This window comes from Erinaceus europaeus, chromosome 6 (genome assembly GCF_950295315.1).
Source record: "Erinaceus europaeus chromosome 6, mEriEur2.1, whole genome shotgun sequence".
Taxonomy (NCBI): Eukaryota; Metazoa; Chordata; class Mammalia; order Eulipotyphla; family Erinaceidae; genus Erinaceus; species Erinaceus europaeus.
In genome coordinates, this window is record NC_080167.1 from 50614990 (window position 1) to 50637241 (window position 22252).

The window sequence follows — 22252 nt, forward strand, 5'->3', positions numbered from 1 at the left end:
TTTTCCTCCTTGCCGCTTTTATTTGGCAGGACAGAGAAAACTTGTGAGGGGAGAAGGAGATAGAGATAGAGAGAAGAGAGATATCTGTAGCACTGCCTCAACATTTGTGAAGCTTTCTCCCTGCAGATGGGGACTGGGGACTTGAACTCTGGTCCTTATGCATTGTAGTGCATGAACTCAACTGGGTGGGCCATCATCTGCCCTCCCCGGAGAGATGTATTGTGTTCCTGCTAGAAGCAAAGTGAACAAGCCTGAGATGGGAGTTGTAACCCTACTCAAGGTCATCAGCCCCAGCAATCCTGGCTTTCAATATCTGAGAGCCTGCTTTAGTTAGGTGGCGTCATCTAACTAGTCATGTCTGCCATCTCCACTGAAACCATCCTTTGCTTCTTATTCTGATGTGGCTTAATCAGGACACCTGTGGAGGATGCATAGGATGGATTTGTCTAAGAATTGGGTTGGAAAGCAGACTTGCTTGTCCTTTTTGACAGGACATGTCTATGTAGGGGGAGGCAAGGAGGCAAGTCCTCCTAAGGCAGTTTGTCTGTCTGTCTGTCCATCTGGGTTCCTGGGTTAATTGAATTGATCCCACGGTGACCCAAGAAGCTTGGGTCTGTGAAAGAAAGCATCAGGGTGATGTCACCAATAGGAAGATGGGATGGCAGCCCCTTTGTGTCAGTCGGGGAACTTGTAGGGTGTTTGCATTTCGCAGTTTGTTTTTTTGGGGGGAGAGGGGCATGAACTCAAGCCAGCCTTTCAGACATTTCTGTCATATAGAAAGTGGGGGTTGTGGCAGTGAACAGACAAAAATGCCTACCCCCCCAGAGCTTAATGTCCTGGCAAGGGAGATAGAAAAGTAAAAAGTAGGCCTGGGGAGATAGCACAGTGGTTCTGCAGAGGTCTCATGCCTGAGGCTCTGAGGTCCCAAGGTCAATCCCCAGCACCACCATTAGCCAGAGCCGAGCAGTGCTCTGGTCTCCCTCCCGCCCCCTCTTTCTCTTTCTCTGTATCTTTTCCTCTGCATCTGTCACTAAAATAAAATACAGTTAAAAAAGGAAAGTGAAAAAGGAATAATATCTGTTCACACAGCATTACCCATGCACAACAATGAAAACAACCTCAGTACCCTTTGACAGATAACTGGATAGAGAAGCTGTGTGATAGATACTCAGTAGAATACTACTCTGCCATCAAAAAAGGTAAGTCCAGGCCCTTGGGAATAAAACAGAGGGAACTGGCTGTGTATGCTAATTAAGTAAGTCAGAAAGTGAGAAGAATAAAAAAACCTATTGGATGGTGTGGAATGTAAATAAAACTGACAGACTGTGCCAGCTCCATGAGGGATGGGGTAGAGGACTGGGTGGGACTAGTTGAGGGCTTTAATTAATTAATTAATTAATTTATTTTTAAAATTTTGATGACAAGAGGACTCTAGGACTTTGTTGGTGTGTGCAGTGAGTCTTAGATGTGGAAGTCTGAAGCTACACTTGAAATTCTACAGTATTGCAAACCAGTCTTAAATCAATTTTATTTATTAACTTTTAAAAAATGTGTTTGTTATTTATTTTGATCACTTGGGTTATTCTGGGACTCGATGCCTACGCCAGGACTCCACCATTTCCTGCAGCTTCATTCCTGCTGGAATGAATTTTGGATAGAGACAGAAATTGAAGGAGAAAGACAGAGAGTGATGGTGGTGGGGAGACCGAGACCTGCAGTACTTCTTTTTTAAAAAAATATTTTATTTTATTTATTCCCTTTTGTTGCCCTTGTTGTTTTATTGTTGTAGTTATTATTGTTGTTGTCGTCTTTGTTGGATAGGACAGAGAGAAATGGAGAGAGGAGGGGAAGACAGAGAGGAGGAGAGAAAGATAGACACCTGCAGACCTGCTTCACCGCCTGTGAAGTGACTCCCCTGCAGGTGGGGAGCTGGGGTTTGAACCGGGATCCTTATGCTGGTCCTTGTGCTTTGCGCCACCTGCGCTTAACTCGCTGCGCTACAGCCCGACTCCTCTGCAGTACTTCTTTACAACTTGTGAAGCTTCCCCCCAGTAGGTGGGGACCGGGGCCTTGAATATGGTAATGTGTGCACTCCACCAGGTGCATCACCACACAGCTCCTTAAATCAATGAAAAGGGGCAAAGAAGCAAAAAAGTAGATTGTGCTGTATGGTGCCCATGCTAGGGAGAAATAGTCAACTGGAAAAGGAGATTTGGGGGTGCAGGAGTAGCTGGAGGCAAGGAGGGGTCTGAGCGGGAGAGCTGATGAGGCAGTAGGCGGCACAGGGGGACAAGACAGACAGGCTGAGCAGGGAGTGCAGGTGCCTTGGGGAGAGGGCCTGATGTGCTTGGAAAGTCTGCTTTGGTGTCAAGAGAAGTGGGGTGTCTGGGAGGGTCTGAGCTGAGGGCACTGATGAGACTGGGCCTGTTTCGGGCGTCTCTGTCTGGGAGCTTTTGGAAAGAACTTGGGCATCATGGGAAGTGACTGGTGTTCATGGCCAGAGGGTGGGGTGCAGTGGTAGCATGCAGGCTTTGTGAATGTAAGGTCATGAGTTTGAGCCCCATGTATGCCAGAGTGATGCTCTGGTTCTCATAACCCCACAGCCCCTGTCCCCATAAAGCATAAAGCAGACTGAAGAATAAAGATCCAAAGAACACCCCACCTGCAGGGGAGTCGCTTCACAGGCGGTGAAGCAGGTCTGCAGGTGTCTATCTTTCTCTCCTCCTCTCTGTCTTCCCCTCCTCTCTCCATTTCTCTCTGTCCTATCCAACAACGACAACAACAATAATAACTACAACAATAAAACAACAAGGGCAACAAAAGGGAATAAATAAATAAAGTAAATATTAAAAAAATAGTAATAATAAAAAAAAAGATCCAAAGAACAGAGTGCCCAGAGCACCTGGCGGAGTCTTCACTTGGAAGCATGCAGGGACAGCTGGCAGGCTGTGCTGGTGATTTGCATGGGGGCACTGGACTCCCTAGGGCTTGGGCTTGGGAGAAGCATTCCCTTGAATGCCTTGAGTCAGCTCTTAGTGTCTTCTCAGAAGCTACTCTGCCTGTCCCCCTGGGGGTGGGGAGTCCTTTCAAGCAGCTGAGATGGTGAGTTTCCTCTCCTGGAGAGAGGCGCTCCTGAATTTGTGTGGACTCTCCTTTTGCTCACGAGCTGCAGGCTGCAAAGGGCTTTTGATACCCACATTCCCCCCCCCCCCCATCACAGCAGTGGGAATGTCCTTGGCAGCTGGAAGTGTGGAAGTACCACTTAACTTTTTTTTTTTAATGCAAATGAACTCAGAGCCTCACACCTTCCCTAGATCACATAGTGGCCTTCCTGGCCCACTTTTCTACTCTCGCTATTTATTATTTTGAGATGGAGAGAAAGACACAGAAGCATCATCCACTCTCGTGCTGCCAGACACAGGGCTCTTGTGTGGTGTGGGGCCTCTGAGCTGGGGCCACTCTGCTGGGTGAGCTATCATCTCTCTCTGACAGTCAGGGTCCCTTCTAAGGTCCCTGCCCTTAGAAAAGCCACTAGGTATCTACAAAATGGAGACCCCCTTTCCCTCAACTCATCATCTGAACTATTCCATGTTGGTTATTATGCCAGGCCCCCTGCATTGCTTAACGCTGTGATCTATTTACATAATCATTGCTTTGTCTGAGACCCTCCCTGCCTGTAGGGCATTGGTTTAATCCCCATTGGTTAGATGGAATTTGTGCTTTTTTTCCTTCTCTCCACCCGCTCTCCTGCCCACTTCCTTTATAAAGACAGATTCTTTTCTGATCAATAAACACATTGCATTGCTTTCCGCTCAGCCATGAGTTCCTGGTCGTCTCTCTCCCGCCCGCGAAGCTAGCCCGGCAATTCCAGCCTTTAGGTTCATGAGTAGTCAACAATTTGTTTGGCTTTATATGTTAACTCTTTTTTCAGCCACCAGATTCCAGATGCTCAGATGATGCTAACCGTACTTCCCTGGGCTGACAACCCCACCAATATGTCCCGGAGCCCTGCTTCCCCAGAGCCCTGCCCCACTAGGGAAAGAGAGAGACAGGCTGGGAGTGTGGATTGACCTGTCAACGCCCATGTTCAGCGGGGAAGCAATTCCAGAATCCAGACCTTCCACCTTCTGCATCCCACAATGACCCTGGGTCCATACTCCTAGAGGGATAAAGAACAGGAAAGCTATCAGGGGAGGGGATGGGATTACAAAGTTCTGGTGGTGGTAATTGTGTGGAGTTGTGCCCCTCTTATCCCATGGTTTTTGCTTCCTTTTATTTTTATTTTTTTAGTGTTTCCTTTTTATGAATGAAAATTAAAAAAGAAAAGAAAAGCCACTAGGAAGAACAAGGCACCGTGGTCAGGAGAACCTGGGACTTGAGACTTGGGACTTGGGAGCGTCTATGAAATATGAAATGAGGGGACCAGGCGGTGGTACAGCTCTTTGAGCACACACATTACCGTGTGTAAGGATCCATCTTCAAGCCCAAACCTGTAGGGGAAACTTCACTAGCTGTGAAGCAGTGCTGCAGGTGCCTCTCTCTCTCTCCCTCCTTGTCTCCTACTTCCCTCTCAGTTTCTCTGTCTTATCAACTAAAATATTTAAAAAAGAAACATGAACATGAGAACTCTTCTACTTCTGTCTCCCAGAAGAATTCTCTGTTCAGTGAGAAAAAGGCTCAAGAGCCCTTGACTAGAAGCAGAGAGAGGTTCTCTAGTGTCCTTACTGCTGGGGAGGGTGGGTCTGGATGATGGGCCTTTGGGGGTGCAGTGAGGCCTGTCCCCAGTCTCCACTCCCCACCCCACCCCTCAGTGTATGGATGAGTCCTGGCAGGGGGACACGTGCCCTCTCCAGGGAGGATTTAGAGGTTAACTTACTCAGTTTTTCCTTGCCTGGGTCTTCACAAATCCCTCTAATCTTTCCTTTCTTTAAATAAATCTCCATAAATCCCCTTCACGTGTTCTCCTCCCCTCCTGGGGGAGGTATGGGCCTTGGCCCGGTGGGGACCAGTGGGGAGGTTCCCTCATTCTCCCCAGCACTGTGGGGTCCCATGTCCCTGGGGGCACATCTCTTCCACAGAAGAGGAAACTGCTTGGGGGTGGCCTGGAGGAGCTACACTCTGAGACTCAGAGACAGTTAGTCAGTCCAGCGCAGGTATGGCTCAGACAGGACACGTGGGCTTTGGGACAAGGGCTGGGGGCAACCCCTTCTCAGTTCATCCCAGCTGTGATACCCTGTTCAGTATTTCTGCTGCAGATGGGTCACATATGTGAACTCTTGCTTTCTTTTTCCTGCTGTTTCTTCTTCCTTCCTTCCTTCTTTATTTTAGAACAAAACACTACTGAGCTCTGACTATTGATGGTGTTGGGAATTGAACCTGAGACCTCTCCCATGTAGCTCCCATGCTCTGCCCTTGTTCTTTCTCCCCCAGCAATCCTACTTTGTATTTATTTATTACTCTTCCTGTGGGCCTCCTGCATGTATACTACTACTGAGTAGTCTCCATGCACTATTCTTCTTCTTTCTTTATTTTTGCTAGAGAAAAAGGAGGATGGAGAAAGAGAGAGGAGAGAGACACCACAGCACTGCTCCGCCATCCATGGAGCTCCATCCAGTGCTGTCCATGGCGTTCCCATGTGGTGCTGGGGTTGAACCCAGGGCCTCATGGACAGAAGTGCATGAGTTCTACTCACTGAGCTATCTCCAGGACCCCTTGTTTGATTAAAAAAAATGTTTATCATGTAGCTTGTGGGTTATTCAGGCTCTAGTGGGCCACCCAGGGTGACCTTCTTAAGGCCACCACCAAGCTGGGTTTTCCCCTGTCACTGACAGGTAACAGTGTGTCTTGGGCTTTAATTCCCCTCGCGTTTCTCTGAATTCCACCGTGGAGGGCTCTGAGGTGAGCCTTTGCCGGGCCAGTAGGGGGATGTATGGGGGAAGCGTGAACCCCAGTAGGAAGATCGTCCCCCACCTCCTCTCGTAGCCCTTGGTTTTGCTGAGTGGAGGTGAATGTGCTGGCTCTGCCTTTCCCAGCTGCCACAAGGCTTAACCTCCAGCTGCAGTGGAGGTTAAGCCTTGTGGGTTGTCAGGGCTGCTGCTGGTCGTGGAAGCTCTTGCTGCTGAGATGCAGGCTGGAGCCTCTACCCCTTCCCCCTGCCCTGAAACTGGAGGAAGAAACCACTGGCAGGAAGAATCATGAGTGGGGTTTTACTCAGCATAGATGAACAGAGAATGCAGACTCCCAGGCCACTGGGTCATGGAGGCCTATGTTGATTCAGTTCAACTTTTAAGAAATATATTTAAAAAATACTTCATTTTGGGGGCCAGGTGGTGGCGCACCTGGTTAAGCACTCACATTACAGTGTTCAAGGACCCAGGTTTGAGCCCTTGGTCCCCACCTGCATGGGGAAAGCTTCATGAGTGGTGAAGCAGGATGTCTCTCTGTCTCTCTCCCTCACTGCCTCCCTTTATCCTCTTGATTTTTGGCTGTCTCTATCCAGTAAATAAAGATAATAAAATTAATTAAAATATATTTCATTTTATTTATTAATTGGATAGAGACAGAAAAAAATGGAGAGGGAAGGGGGGAGAGAAAGAGGCACTTGCAGCCCTGCTTCACCACTTGCAAAACCTCCCACCCACACTCTCCCCTCCACAGGTAGAGGCAGGAGGCTTGAACTTGAGTCCTTGCACATGGTAATAGATGCACTGTCCCAGGCAGGATGCTCAGCAGTGGCATTGCACATGCATGAGGTCCTAGCGTTGCATAAAAACAAACAAACAAACAAACAAACCCCCAGCATTCTGAGCCACATTGCATAGTGGCTTCAGGATTGACACCATTGGTGAGCAGTGCATTTTCTGAAAGGACCCAAAGCTGTGTGGTCTAGGGCCTACAGTCTGGCAGTGGTGATGGATAAAACACTGGTGGGTGGAAGGGGTGGAGTGAAGATGGACTGGGGGCTCCTGGAACCCACTAAGGGTGCCTCCCTCCTCTCTCTTGGGTCTCTGCCCTGCTGGACCTTAGCTTCTGGAGTTGGCATAGAGTGGGGTTCGGAGCCTTTAAGTATCTGGTGTGTGTGTGTGTGTGTGTGTGTGTGTGTTGGGGGCAGGGGACCAGTTCCAGGGTGCAGGTGGCATCATAGACACCCCCTCCCGCCCCGAGCGGGTGGGTGACCTAGTTTGCTCCAGATCACAGGCTCCTGCCTTCCTCTCCTTATCTCAGCTGGCTTTGGCTTTGTCTCTGCACCTCTCCCTGCTTCAGGCTTTATCTGTCACCATCTCCATGCGCTGGTGCAAGAGCTGGGTCTTCTCTGTCCTCTCTTCAGCACAGTCTCTGCACACCAGAGGCTTCTGTAATGTTATCCGGCAGCGTGATTCATTGAGCAGAATGTGAAGCTGCAAGCAGGCAAGCATGTGGGTCTCTGTGCAGCTGCCATGCTTCTCCCTCCAGCTGCCTCGACCTCTCAGCTTTGCTTCTTAGTGGAGATCGGCTTTGAGGGGGGTGGGTGGGGTCACACCAGGATGGAAGGATGCACGTGCTATTGTTCTGCAGTGAACACCTGCACCCACGTGATGGCCAAAAGCAGTGAGATCTCAGTTAAAAATTGAGGGGAAAAGAGGGAACAGGTCCATTGATTTCAAGGCACATGTGTTTACATTGTGGAGTTCTGTAGTCTGAAATCTCATTGTACTGGATTAGGGGGTAGCTCACCTGGTAGAGCACATGCATTGCTATCCAGGAGGCCCTGGGTTTGAGCCCCACCATATGGGAACACCATGAACAGGACCGAAGGAACTCCATAGATGAAGGGGGCAGTGCAGTGGTGTCTCTCCTCTCTCTTTAAAAATATGGGGGGGGGGTCGGACAGTGGCGCAGTGGGTTAAGCACATGTGGCGCAAAGCGCAGGGACCGGCATAAGGATCCCGGTTCGAGCCCCCGGCTCCCCACCTGCAGGGGAGTCGCTTCACAGGCGGTGAAGCAGGTCTGCAGGTGTCTATCTTTCTCTCCCCCTCTCTGTCTTCCCCTCCTCTCTCCATTTCTCTCTGTCCTATTAAACAATGAACAACATCAACAATGGCAATAATAATAATAACCACAAGGAGGCTACAACAACAAGGGCAACAAAAAGGGGGAAAAAATGGCCTCCAGGAGCGGTGGATTCATGGTGCAGGCACTGAGCCCAGCAATAACCCTGGAGGAAAAAAATATAGAGGAGGCCAGGAGGCAGTCTGGTAGTGTATATGTACACTTTGCTATTCATGAGGACCAGGTTCAAGCCCCCAGCCACTACATGGGGGCACCTGTTTAGGGGAAGCTTCACCAGCCACCAGCATTAGAGTAGTGCTGTGGTGTCTCTTCTTCTCTCTTACTGTCTATCAAAAAAAAAAACAAACTGCTGGGAGTGGAGGGATGTAGTAGTCAGGGAGCCCTAGTGATGATCCTGGTGGCAAAACATAGATAAATAAATAAATAAATAAATAAATAAATAAGGGAATTTGAGCTGGGGAGGCCACTCAATGGTACCTTGCAAGCATGAAATCCTGGATCCACTCCTGGCACTACATGAACAGCAAACAAAGCAAGATCGAGCCTGTGGGCCTGATAGTGCTGAGCGGCAGCCTTTCCTATAATCCTTTCAGCTCCTCTGGCCACTGGGGTTTGATGCTATGCCTACATATTTGTGTGTTAACTTGTGTTAGAAATTCCCATCTTTTTCTTTTCTTTTCTTTTCTTTTCTTTTCTTTTCTTTTCTTTTCTCCTTCCTTCCTTCCTTCCTTCCTTTTTTAAGGAGTTGAAGCAGAGTGTTTATTCTTTTGCAAAAGGGCATTTATTCTTTTTCCAACAGTGTCAGTCAGGTAGCACCATGCCCCCCACCTTTCTCCCATCCTTTTTTTTTTTTTTGGAGTTCTTTATTGGGGGAGTAGTGGTTTATAGTTGACAGTAAAATACAATAGTTTGTACATGCATAACAAGAAATACCCATCTATGACATCTTTTCATATTTATTTAAGGGTGGCATCACTTCAGTCTATGTGGTGGCCGAGACTTAACCTAGGACCTCATGTGTGCAAGTCTTGTGTTACACCACTGATCCACCTCCCAACTACCATCAACCTTTTTTTTTTTTTTTTGCCTCCAGGGTTATTGCTGAGGCTTGGTGCCTGCACTTGGAATCCACTGCTCCTGGTGGCCATTTTTTCCTCCTGTTGTTGTTGCTCTTGTTGTTGGATAGGACAGAGAGAAATTGAGAGAGGAGGGCAAGAGGGGGAGAGGGGGGAGAGGATAGAAACCTGCAGACCTGCTTCACCACTTGCAAAGCAACTCCCCTCCAGGTGAGGAGCCAGAGGCTCAAACAGGGATCCTTGCTTCACTCCTTGTGCTTTGCAACCATGTGCACTTAACCTGGTACACTACTGCCCGACCCCCCCATCTTAACCTTTTTTATTTAAAAAAAATTCATAGGGGCTGGGTAGTGGTGCACCTGGTTGAGTGCATACATTACCATCAGCAAGGACCAGGGTTCAAGTACCCAGTCCTCATCCTTGTGGGTGAAGCTTCCTAAGTGGTGAAGTAGAATTTCAAGTGTCTTTCTCCCTCTCTATGTCCCCTTCCCCTCTCAATTTCTTTCTGTCCTATTAAATGAAAAAACAAGGGGCTGGGTGGTGGTGCACCTGGTTGAGTGCACACATCACAATGTGTGTGCGAGGACCTGGGTTTGATCTCCTGGTACCCACCTGCAGGGGGAAAGCTTTGAGAGTGGTAAAGCAGTTTTGTGGTGTTTCTGTATCTCTCTCCTTCTCTATCACCCCATTCCCGCTCAATTTCTGGCTGTCTCTATCCAATAAATAAATAAAAGATAGTAAAAAATTAAAAATAAATACATTTAAAAGTTTTCATTTGAGAGAGAGAGACAGACACACACACATAGAAGTAGGGCATTCCTGATTCTTGGTACTGCTGGGGATTGAACCTGGGACCTCTGGGACCTCAGGCATAAAAGTATGGTGCATATCTGCTGTGCTCTTTCCCTGCCCTTCAGCTATTTTTAATGTGTGCAGTTCCGTGGCACCAAGCACAGTCAGTTACCTTGCACCCACCAACAGCATCCTCCTCCAGAATGGTCTTACCCTCTGAGACTGACAGACTCCACCGTCCCTCCATCCCCACTCCAGCCCCTGGCCACACCATTCTCATCTGTCTCTGGATTTGATGACTCTGGGGGCCTCACAGAGGTGGTACTCTACACTATTTGTTCTTCCTCATCTGGCTTATTCTACTTTGCCCAGGGTCTGCAGGGTTCAGCCCCCAGTGCCCTGTGTCAGGACGTCCCTTCTGAGGTAGAGGGTGTTGTTCCACTGATCTGCAGTGTGTGTGTGTGTGTGTCAGCACGTCTGGTGGTGAGCCCTAGGACCTCCACCTCCAGGCTCTTGTGCATAATGGTGTGTGCACATGGGAAGAGGGACGTGTATAATCAGAAGTGGAAATGCTGGATCCACTAGGGATGCTTTGCTTAATTTCTGATAAGCTGCCATATTGTGCTCTGCAACTGTGTGTGTTTGGAATTTTTGAAATACTCTTTTATTATTTTTGCCACCTGGGCTTAATGTGCCTGTGTGGTTTCACCACTCCCAGTGGACTCTTCTCCCCTCTTCACTATCAGATAGGAACACAGAAAGAAGAGAGACAGAAAAGAGAGACACCACAGCACTGCTTCACTGCTTGTGGAACTCCCCCTCTGTATGGCACTCCTACACAGTGCCGGGTAGATGAACTGGGTCCTCTTGCACAGCAAAATATGTGTCTGTGCACGAGTCCTCCTGAGTTGTACAATAGCCCTGAGATTGGGCACTGGCACTGTGTCAGGCTGCTGACAAGCTGACCACTCCACTGGGGTTCTTGGGAGAGAACACTGGGTGATTCAGACTACCTCTCCCTCAGTCCATGGCTGCAGCACGGTCTGGAGGAGTCCTGTCAACACCACCCAGCCCTGTGGCATAGAGCACCCACATGGAGCCATCTCAAGCTCCCAGTGGCTCAAAGGCCTGCTGCAGAATCCTGGCCCCAGGTGCTTTGAGCAGATGCGAGCTGACTCCAGCCAACCTGCCAAGGAAACAGTGAGTTTGGGTCTCAGCTGGGAACCACGTATCTCCATCCGGTCCTCTCTCTGGCTGGGTGGTCTTGCTGGTTGGGAGGAGGTAGGTGCTGTCAGCTTCAATGAGGGGAGGTGCACAGCGAAGGCTTCGGCAAGAAGAAGGCATTATCAGGCTGCGGAGATGAAGCTGTAAAAGTAGAACTTCCTCAGAAATGGGCATGCTGTGTGCATTCTTTGAAGCCTAGTTGTCTTTGATTTTTATTCTTTGTGGCACCAGGAATGAATCCAGGGCCTGGAGTAAACCATGAATGATGCTGAGTGGCCTGCCAGACTGATTCTTTTTTCATTCTTTTATTTATTTGAATTTTTTCATGAGGTGGGGTGAGAGGAAGGAGAGAGAGAAATAGAGGTAAGAGAGACACTACAGCAATACTCTGCCATCCACGGTGCTCCCACATGGTGCTGGGTCTCAAACTCAGGGCTGCACACAAGGTAAGGTGTTCACTCTGCAGAGTGAACTATCTCCTGCCCAGCATCACTTTTAAAATATGAGGAGAACCCTGATACTTCCAGTCTATTTGCAACCCAATGCCAGATTCCTTTCCCCAGGGTTCTAGCAAACAAGATACAGCATGCTCTGGAATGTTAAAAAACAAAACAAAAAATTAAAAAAAAAATAGAAGTCAAACACAACTTTTCTAGCTTCAGTATCCAAAAAGCAGAGGCCATGGGAAATTCAGGCAGGTGTTCAGAAATGCAGAGAATTGGGGCTGTTCTCGAATGACTAGCATACATCTGACCCCTGGCTCCAAGTGCCAGTGGGGCCACAAACTGACAGCTTTTATTTGATGGCAGTCGCCTGGCCCTTTGCTCACTTAAGTGTCCCCCCATTTCTATTTCCAGTGAGTCCTCTCACACAAAGGAGATGCTTTCCTGTCTCAGTGGACTAAATTTTGTTTGTTTTAAAATCAGTAGTTGATTAAATCAAACTTAGCTTTTCTCACAGCTTGGCAATTAAAAATAAAAGCATGGGAGTCAGGCGGTAGCACAGCGGGTTAAGCGCAGGTGGCGCTAAGCACAAGGACCGGCAGAAGGATCCCGGTTCGAACCCCGGCTCCCCACCTGCAGGGGAGTCACTTCACAGGCGGTGAAGCAGGTCTGCAGGTGTCTATCTTTCTCTCCTCCTCTCTGTCTTCCCCTCCTCTCTCCATTTCTCTCTGTCCTATCCAACAACGACATCAATAATAACTACAACAATAAAAAACAACAAGGGCAACAAAATAAATAAATAAATAAATAAATAAATAAATAAAATGAAAGCATTACTGGTTGTGTAGTAAAGGTCTCACCAACTAGTAATGGCTCCAAATGGTTTCTGTAAGTTGAAAAGAGCAGGGGTGAGCCCTGAGCCCACAGGAAGATGAAGCACCCGAACATGCTCTCTGTTAAGAGAGAGCCTCAGCTTGTGTCTCCTTCAGATCAGTTTTGAAATTTGTGTCTCTAGTGGATAATGGGCACAAAGCTTTTCCAAGCTCACAGGCAGCTTCTCAGTCCAGGAAGCAGTTGGAACTGTCTGGTTCTGGGGACAGGCAGTGGTGCACCCTGTTGAGAGCATGTTACCATGCTCAAGGACCAAGGTTCAAGCCTCTGCTTCACACTTGCAGGGGGAAAGCTTCTCTAGCAGTGAAGCAGTGCTGCAGGCATGTCTCTATTTCTCCCTGTCTTCCCCTCCCCTCTCTATTTCACTGTCCTATCTAAGACAGAAAAAAAAAAGCTGTCTGCTTCTGAGTTCCCATCCAGAGGGAATTTGAGCTAAACTGTTTCCCATTTCAGTTTGAGGTTCTGCTTTTTGTATTTGGTTCTTTCTGGGAAGCATCTGACAGGCGTCTGAGCCCACAGGCCGTGTCTTATTCCTCTTTCTCCTTCAGTCCACAGCCGCATAAGAATTCAGTCCTCTGGGGCCACCTTCCTGGCCAGCAGCCACTGCCAATGCCTGGGGCCTTGAGCCCAAGGAAGCTATCCTTGCCCCTCCTTTCAGTCAAAGATCAAACATGCTTTACTGATGGATATTTTTAAAAATTTATTTAGACAGATATATACATCCCACTGCTCTTAGTGAACTCTTAATTTTTTTTGAAGTTTTCCAACTACAGTATCACAGTTAAATAAATGTTGATTTATAGGATTTGTTGTTGTTGTCACAGGGATACATTTGCATATTTCCCCAAGACAGGTCAGTACATTTCATCTTCAACCAAAACATTATCTTAAAAAAAATCATTTTATTGGGGGAGGGGGGGGGCTTTGGATGGTGGTGGAAAAAAACCTAAGTTGGGGTTTACAGTGGTTTGCAGACACCTATAATGGGGAGATGAAAAAGAAATTTTTTTTTTTCCCAGATAGAGGGTGAGAGGCAGAGAGGGACAGAGAGAAGAGAAACACCACAGCACTGCTCCACCACTCATCAATTTTTCCCTTTGCATAATGCTCCCATGTGCCTACTAGAGACTTGAATCCAGTTTTCCTGTATGTTAAAGTGTGCACTCTATTGGGTGAGCTGTCTCTTGGCCCCTGAACTTTATTAAAGGGGAAAAGGTCATAGAGGAACTGTTTTAAAAGAATCTTGAGGTGTTCTAAAATTCTGTGGCTGGGTGCTTCTCAGCTAGTGGGTCTCTCCTGTACACAGTGGCCTGTGGAACTTGGGCCCCAGCCTTCCACCCAGCAGCCACGGAGCTGTGCACTGCTTACCCTCTGTTACAATCCAGAAAGTGCAGATCACATTGGCACAAGCTGTATCTAGGATTGCCTTGAGATTTTTTGCTGAGATGAACTGTGTAAAGGGGCTATGTATTTATTTTATTTTATTGCAGAATGCCTGGGGTATCTTAAGTACTCAGTAAATGTTAGCTGAACTCACTTCATTTTGGGTCATCTTTAGCTACTGTGATTCACAGCCAAGTAGGAAACCTCTGACTCCTATCTGGAGAGCTTCCAAGAGTAGTGTTATACCCCCACCTTCTGCTCCTCTCTGTTCTTGTTTCTTCTTCCTCTCTCTCTTTCTCTCTCTCTCTCTCTCTTTCTCCCCTAAAAAGGATGTTGATCGTGGTGGCTCCAGGCCATGCACTAGGTGAGAAAGAAAAATAAGTGTGAAAGGGACTGGGCTGTGGCACACCTTGAGCACACACATTACAGTGTGCAAGAAGGACCCGTGTTCAAGCCCCCAGTCACCACCTGCGGGATGTGGGGTGGGGGAACACTTAACATGGAGTGGGGCAATGCTGCAGGTCTCTCTCTTTCTTGCTCCCATTCTATCTTCATTTTCCTTCTCAATTTCTTCTGTCTTTATCCAACAAAATAAAGAAAAACAAGTGTGATGTAAACTCATAATCATTAAGAGGGAACTTTAAAGCTGCTGTCACCTATCGTGTCATGTCACGATAGGACAGGAGACATGTCACATACATGGGGAATCACCTGTGGGGTTTTGGGACTTCTGTTCCTCTTTGTATGGTTGGCTGTGTAGTAATTCCACATTCAAGAGGTGAGGAAAGCTGGTCTGTACTCAATTTAAAATATAACACTTTAGTGTCAGATTTTAAAAGGGTGTGCATGGCTGGTAAAATATGCCCATTAAGCAAAACTTGAATTAGAGTGGACAGATCAGCTTAAATCCTGCAGGAGTAATGAACATTTGGAGAGGTCGCTGATGCGCGAAGGTCAGAGATTGCTCATTTCTTGGCTATCAACAAATCAGAGTGGTGCCAGAGGTATTATTGAGTGTGTCTAATTGAAAAATAGGTCAGAGGGAGTCGGGCGGTAGTGCAGCGGGTTAAATGCATGTGATACAAAGCGCAAGTACCTGCGTAAGGATCCTGGTTCGAGCCATGTTCATTAATCCTTTCTTAAAAAAAAAAAAAAAATTCAATGCACATCCCCCCCAAAAAAAAAAAGAGTGGCTTCACAGGCGGTGAAGCAGGTCTACAGGCGTCTCTCTTTCTCTCCCCCTCTCTGTCTTCTCCTCCTCTCTCCACTTTTCTCTGTCCTATCCAACAACCATGACATCAGTAACAACAACAATAGTAACTACAACAATATAAAACAAGGGCAACAAAAGGGAAAATAAATAAATATAAAAAAAGAGGTCAGAGAGCCAACACACACACACACACACACACACACACACACACACACACACTACATCTGAATACAAAAATTAAAAAAAAATCTTAGCTTCCCAAAGGACAACTGGAAGGGACCCTGTGATGGTGTGTCCAGCTCCCATAGATGGAAAGGAGGAGGCATTCACTCATGTTTTCTTCTCTTGTGTCACAGCTCAGGGCCATCCACAGGCCATCCGGAGCTCTCATGGCAGAAATGTGAGAGCCTGCCAGAGGGCAGTGTTTAGGGTGTAATGGGAATCAGGAGGCAAAGATGCAAAGGTTTTGGCCCAGGTGGAGTCTTCTGTCTTTGGGGCAGAGTGCTACTGGGATACCCTCTCAGCTTTCATGACTTCACTTGGAACCTGCTTTATATAGTCACTGCACAGTTTGACCCCAGAAAAGGAGGACAAAACATTCTTCTTTTGACAAAGTAGGTAACATAAACGTCCCTTCTGCTTTTCATTTGGTGGTTGTCCTTGCAGATGGTATTTTGCTGGCATGCATCAAAGTCAACTTTTTAATTTTTTGCCACCAGAGTTCATGTTCATTCTCTCTTCCCCATCCCCTCAAGCAGATAGAAATTGAGAGGGGGGAGGTAAAAAGGGAGAAAGATACCTGCAGACCTGCTTCACTGCTCCTGAAGCTTCCCCTTTCAGGTGAGGAGCAGAGGCTTGAATCTGGGTCCTTGTACATGGTAAGGTATGCACTTAATCAGGTATGCAACCTCCTGGTCCTTTCACCAGGCTTATCTTTGGGTCTCAGAACCTACATGATTTCATTGCGCCTGGAGGCCATTTTGTCATAGCATGTGAAAACCACAGAGGAAGAGACAGACAGAGGGAAGGAGAGACACCTGCACTGATACAACACTTGTGAAGCTTCCCTGCTATGGGTGGGGGTCATGGCCTTGAACCTAGGTCCCTATGCATGGCAATGTGTGTACTAATGGGTTCTCCACACCCTGAGCCTCCCAAGTCAAGATGTTTTTACAGCTTGCCTCACAGCTAATTGAAGGCTCATCCTGCAGTGGTGACCCAATTGCCTAACTGGTGGCCTATCCATCTCTTGTAGGCTCCAGGAGATGGCTTGAGGTCCAGCAGGAAACAATAAAAATCCACTCCTGTGATCTGTAGCTGTGTGATGCAGGCAGTACATTATTTGAGTTGTTTCCATGATAGTGTAGCTGACAGCTGTTTCTTTGCCTTTGGACTAGAGAGAGAAGGAGGAAGTGGAAGTGAAATGAAGCAGGTATCTTCTTAACTCTTGTGAAAGGAGGCTTGTGCTACTTGTACATACACTGAGCGCTAACCAAGCACTGTGCAGGCCATGAGCAGCATCCTCCCTGGTGTGTTCAAGGCTCAATTTGGGCCAGTGGGATGAAATCCTGAATCCTGGAGGCTGAGAGGTAGCTCACCCCGGGGGAGCACACACTTTATCATGTGTGAGGTCTCAGGTTGAAGCCCCTCTGGCTGCCACATGAGAAAACCACATAAAGGGGAATCTCTATAAGCGGGACAGTGCTGTGGTGCGTCAGCTCCCTTCCTTCCCCCTCTCTCTATGCTGTTCATCCTCTATCTGAAGAAAAAAACAAGCGAAAAAAAAAAAAAAAAAACAATTCACCAGGAGAGGTGGCATCCTGTAGGCACGAAGCCCCAGTGAAGTTATGGTGGCAAGGGAAAACGGAAAAGACATCCCGAACTCCCCTGAGAGAGCACTGGGAGGCAGAAGGCGCTAGCACAGTATGGCCCTTCACTGTGAATCTCTGTGTCCTGGGTTGCTCCCAGGAGCCCCTAGTACGTGTGGGGTGTCGGGGTCTCTGGCGGGGTGATCTCCAGGGGAAAGGTAACGGACTGGTTCTTTCTCGCTCACGACAGGGGTGACACGAAGTAAAAGACACCAGGGAGCTCTTAACGTGCCCAGAACCCAGAACTCGTTTATTAGCAAGGTGGACATGAGTTAAATAGAAAAACAAACGAAGGGAATTATTACTGAAGTATGTCAGAAATTTCTCCTCCTCCTTCATTTTGATTTAGGTTAACTATTTAGATAAAGATGAGAGATTCACATGAGAGAGAGATGCCAGACCATCACTCCGGCACATTGGCACCAGGGGTTGAACGGGGAGCCTCAGACGTGTGCAAGTCCTGTGCTCTACCAGCCAAGCTTTCCCCCCAGCCACCTGATTCTTTGTGGAGAGCCCACTTAGGAGGGCAGCACTGTGCAGTGGTTGGGACCCCTTGCTTGGGCCGTTGTGAGAATGAAATGTACACCCCGATGTCAAGCCCTGAGCGTGCCCCCCGTGTCCGAGGAAGAGCTTAGTCACCACCAGCTCTTGTCATCAGCACCCTGCTATGGCTGAGCTCAGGAGCAGCTACAAAGTCCACCTTGTCTACTCCCTCCACTCCTCTGCCAGCCTGGCTGCCTGTCCTCACAGTTGACGAGTAGGTGGTCTTAAACCTTGGTCGCAGGCTGCTGTGGGGAGGCAGAGATGACACCCCTGGACTGATTATTACCACCGCCTGGGTTTGTGGTGGTCCTGGTGTGACCACAACCCATGCTCACCTCTCCTGGGCTGGTTGGTTTCCATGCTCTTGTTAATTGGGCAGTTTCAGATGTGCCAATTAGCTCGGGTCCAAAGCCTGCTGACATAGTGGAGCCAGGAGCTGGTGGTGCCGGGGTGCCGGGCTAAGTACTTTCCCAAGGGTAGACAGCTTTTCAAGGCATTGAGGGGAGAAAGAGAGCAGTAAGCCCTTCTATTATTTGGCTGTTTTATTACTATTTTTTTTTCTTTTTATGAGAGCACCGCCCAGCTCTGGCTTATGGTAGTACTGGGGATTGAACCTCAGATCTTGGAGCTTCAGGCATGAAAGTCTTTTAACATAACTATTATGCTATCTCCCCCTCCCATTACTGAATTTTTTCAACTGTGGTATTTATTTTAGGAGTCTTTCCTTCCTTCCTTCCTTTCTTCCTTCTTTCCCACCAAGGTTAACGCTGGTGCTTGGTGCCTGCATGATGAATCCAATGCTCCCAGCAGTCAAAATATTTCTCTTTTTTCTTTTTATTATGATAGAGACAATGAAATAGGGTGAGAAGGAGAGACAAAGGTAGAAACCTGTAGACGGCTCCACTGCTCGTGAAGCTTCCTCCCTGCAGATGGAAAATGGGGCTTAAACTTAGATCCTTATACATGGTAATGTGTATACTTACTGGCTACACCACCACCCATTCCAGAGCACACTTTCATGACACCTCTTCAGACTTAACACGCTGCGCTCAACACCTGAGTACCAATACCCAGTCCCCACTCCACCACCATCACCCCCCACCCCAGCCCAGAGGGACTACTCCACTAGTAACCCCAGCCCTGTGACTGGAATTCAAGTGTCTGATTTCATTTGGCTTTGTCTGTTCCCTTCTTTGTTTCTCTATATCCCACAAATGGTGTGATCATCTGGTATTTGCCTCTCCCTCCTTCTGATTTCTTTTGCTTAGCCTGCCCTGCCCTGGTTCTGTCCGTGTTATTGCAGAAGGCAAGACGTCATCTTTCCTCATTGCCCAGTTGTAGCCTATTATCCTCCCACCCGTCATTGGGCGCTTAGGTTCTCTCCACATCTTGGTTGTTGTACATCCATTGTATGGAGGTGAACACAGCTATGTGTAGAGCTTCTCAGACCATTTGTTCATGCCCATGCCACCCCCCAACCCTCTGTGCTAGTCACTTAAGGAAGGTAGGCAAACATCTGCATAAGCTTGCATGTGGGGTCTATTAATGAAATTCATGTTGTAGAATGCCAGACCACTCCCTGTGTCCTCAGCCCCATCTCCTGGGCAGAAGACTTATTATTATATTGTGTAGTGAAAGTGCAGCTAAAGTCCCTCCACTGTGCCACTCATTTTCACCTTCTGTTAACTCCCTGTGGAGGAGAAACAAAATGGGAGATCCAGCTGTCTGCCAAAACACAGAGGCACAAAAAAGAAAAAGAAAAGAAAAAGAAAAAAATGCTAATTTTCTAATGACAGATTTTCAGTCACAAAAGTTCAAAACCCAGAAATTATGGCATACCTGACTACTGTATTTCTGGGATGGTTCAGCTAGTTGAGCAATATTCTTTTCCCTCCTCCTTGTAGCAATAATAGCACCTATCATATTCCAGTGCTTTGAGATTAATACGTCACACAGTCATCACAACTCCCTACAGATAGTTTTTTTCTTCTTGAAAACAAAACAAAACAAGTAAACAAACAATAAAATAAAAAAAAAAACCAGTTGGCATAGAGAGAGGAGAAATAACTTGCCAAAAGATGCATTGCTGGGAATGGGAAGATATGGGGTTGGAAGCCAAGTCTTTTTTTCCCTTTTTTATACCACTTGGGCTTTGTGGCTGTGCATTGTCACCGTTCCCAGCCCTATCACTGGGGAAACTTCTCCTTGTGTTGTGTTTGGTACTCCCATGTGATGTCAGGATTCAAACCCTGGTCCTCTTGCAAGGTAAAGTGCAGGCTCTACTGGGTGAGCTGTCTTCTGGCCCAAGAGTCAGGTCTGTCAAAGCCCATCTGACTTTCCAGGTATCTCTGTATTTGTATTCCAGTTAACCCATGATGTTGTTACAATATAATTTGTCAAGGGATCAAACTGGATAACCCTGGATTAAAAAAATATTTTCTTATTAAATAGAGAAAGAAATTGAGAAAGGAGGGAGAGCTAGAGAGGGAAAGAAACAGAGAGACACCTGCAGCCCTGCTTTACCACTTGTGAAGCTTTTCCTCTGCCGGTGAGGACTGGGGGCTTGCACCGGGTGCTTGTGCACTGTAATGAGTGCACTTAACCAGGTGTGCTACCACCTGGTCCCTGATAATCCGGGTTTTCAAGGTATAGTTCTTCATCTGAATCACTCTTATACAATTAATTAATCAAAATAAGCAACTGTCACCCCCTTTCAGTTCTAAAAATTACAGATTTAAATACAACAAGTATGGGTCTTTGCAGTTTCTTTTTAAAGTCATTGTGAAGAGCCTTTTGTGGTAGAATAAATTTGAGTTCTAGCAATTAAAAATGAGAACTCAGGAAACAGGAAAATTGACATAGATTTTCAGGACATGCTCAGAATAAAGTCTTCTTCTCAGTCTCAAATTGACTGGCTGACAAATCAAGGAAATGTAAGATTGACTTAACGCCCGCTGCCTGGGATTTCTATTAGTAGGTGTTTATCCCACCAGACACAGACATTCGATTTCATTAAGCCTGTCCATTTCCAGTCTCCTTGAGTCTCAGAATCACTCCAGACTTTTAAGAAGCATGCCACTTTTCCATTCCTTCCTATTAGAAGTGTGGGAATGTTGATACTCTGTTAGAATGAAGAAGGGTATTTTAAGGGTATATGCTTAGAGGATAACACTTATGTAACCTTTTAATCTTCTCACAATAAATACATTTAAGAATTTGAATCCTGGGACCATGTGGTGGTGTGCCCAGTTGAGGGCACACATTGCCATGTGCATGGACCAGGGTTCAAGTCTCCAGTTCCCACAAGTGGTGAAGCAGTGCTACAGGTGTCTCTCTCTTTTTCTCTCCCTGTCAATTTCTCAAATAAAAATATTTTGATCCCAGAACTGTGGTGGGAGAGTGAAAACCTTTGATGGAGGAAAAGCCAAAGATCCTGTTCTCTTCACTTGTGCTCAGCACAGTATTGGCGGGGAACTGTCTCTTTTTGCAGGTGATAGGACCATGAGTGCTAACAATCCAGTAAAAATTCTATTAGAACTAGCACAGCGTTCCTCAAGGCCATTAGCTGTGAGAGTGAGATACAGACATTAGCTGCTTATCTGTGCACTTGCTGTGGAACAACCAAAAGTGAAATTAAAGCAAACATTTCCATTTCTAATATCACCAGAAAGGATAAACTATTTAAGAATAAATCTAACTGGGAGTCAGGCGGTAGCGCAGTGGCTTAAGCGCACATGGTGCAAAGCAGAAGGACCGGCATAAGGATCCCGGTTCGAGCCCCCGGCTCCCCACCTGCAGGGGAGTCGCTTCACAAGCGGTGAAGCAGGTCTGCAGGTGTCTTATCTTTTTCTCCTCCTCTCTGTCTTCCCCTCCTCTCTCCATTTCTCTCTGTCCTATCCAACAACGAAGACAGACAACAATAATTACAACAGTAAAGCAACAAGGGCAACAAAAGGGAATAAATAAATAAATTTAAAAAGAATAAATCTAACCAAGGAAATGTAAGATGTGTACACTGAAGACTACAGAATATCCTTAAAGGAAATGAATGAAGATGCAAATAAGTGGAAAGACTTCCTTTCTGTGATTTGTAGAATTTAAGATAGTTAAGAGAGCAATAGTCTTGGGGTTGGGTAGTGGTGTACTTGGTAGAGTGCACATATTGCCATGTGCAGGGACCTGGGTTCAGTCCTCTAGCCCCCAACCTGCAGGTGTGCTGCAGGTATCTCTCTCCCTCTCTCCCCCCATCTTCTCTCTCAATTTCTACCAAATAAATAAATATTAAAAAAGGAGAGAGGGAGTCGGGCGGTAGCGCAGCAGGTTAAGCGCAGGTGGCACAAAGCGCAAAGACCAGCATAAGGATCCCGGTTCAAGCCCCCGGCTCCCCACCTGCAGGGGAGTCGCTTCACAGGCGGTGAAGCAGGTCTGCAGGTGTCTGTCTTTCTCTCCCCCTCTCTGTCTTCCCCTCCTCTCTCCATTTCTCTCTGTCCTATCCAACATCAATAACACCAATAACTACAACAATAAAACAACAAGGGCAACAAAAGGGAATAAATAAATAAATAAATAAATGGAAAAAAAATAAATAATAAAAAGGAGAGAAAGCAATAGTCTCTGAATGTCTCTGCAGGTTTAACCCAATATCAGAATCCCAGCAATGCTTTTTCCAAAAGTTGACAAGCTGACCTTAAAATTCACATGACATGCAACAAAACTCCAGGATAGTCAAAATAATCTTTAAAAAGAACAATATTGGAGCATTTTTATCTT

General features: G+C 46.9%; 1 protein-coding gene across 3 annotated transcripts in view; it reads left to right on the top strand.

Moving 5' to 3' along the window:
• The window catches only part of CAMK1D (calcium/calmodulin dependent protein kinase ID), a 268432-nt gene that overhangs the window by 5453 nt on the left and 240727 nt on the right, over window positions 1-22252 (top strand). The window contains exon 2 of one of the 3 annotated variants that reach the window (XM_060192177.1): window positions 10942-11117. The exons of the other annotated variants lie outside the window; for them this stretch is intronic. Coding sequence (XP_060048160.1) covers window positions 11011-11117 — 107 coding nt within the window. The 5' untranslated portion in view covers window positions 10942-11010. The remainder of the gene's footprint in view (window positions 1-10941; window positions 11118-22252) is intronic. 3 annotated transcript variants of the gene reach the window in all.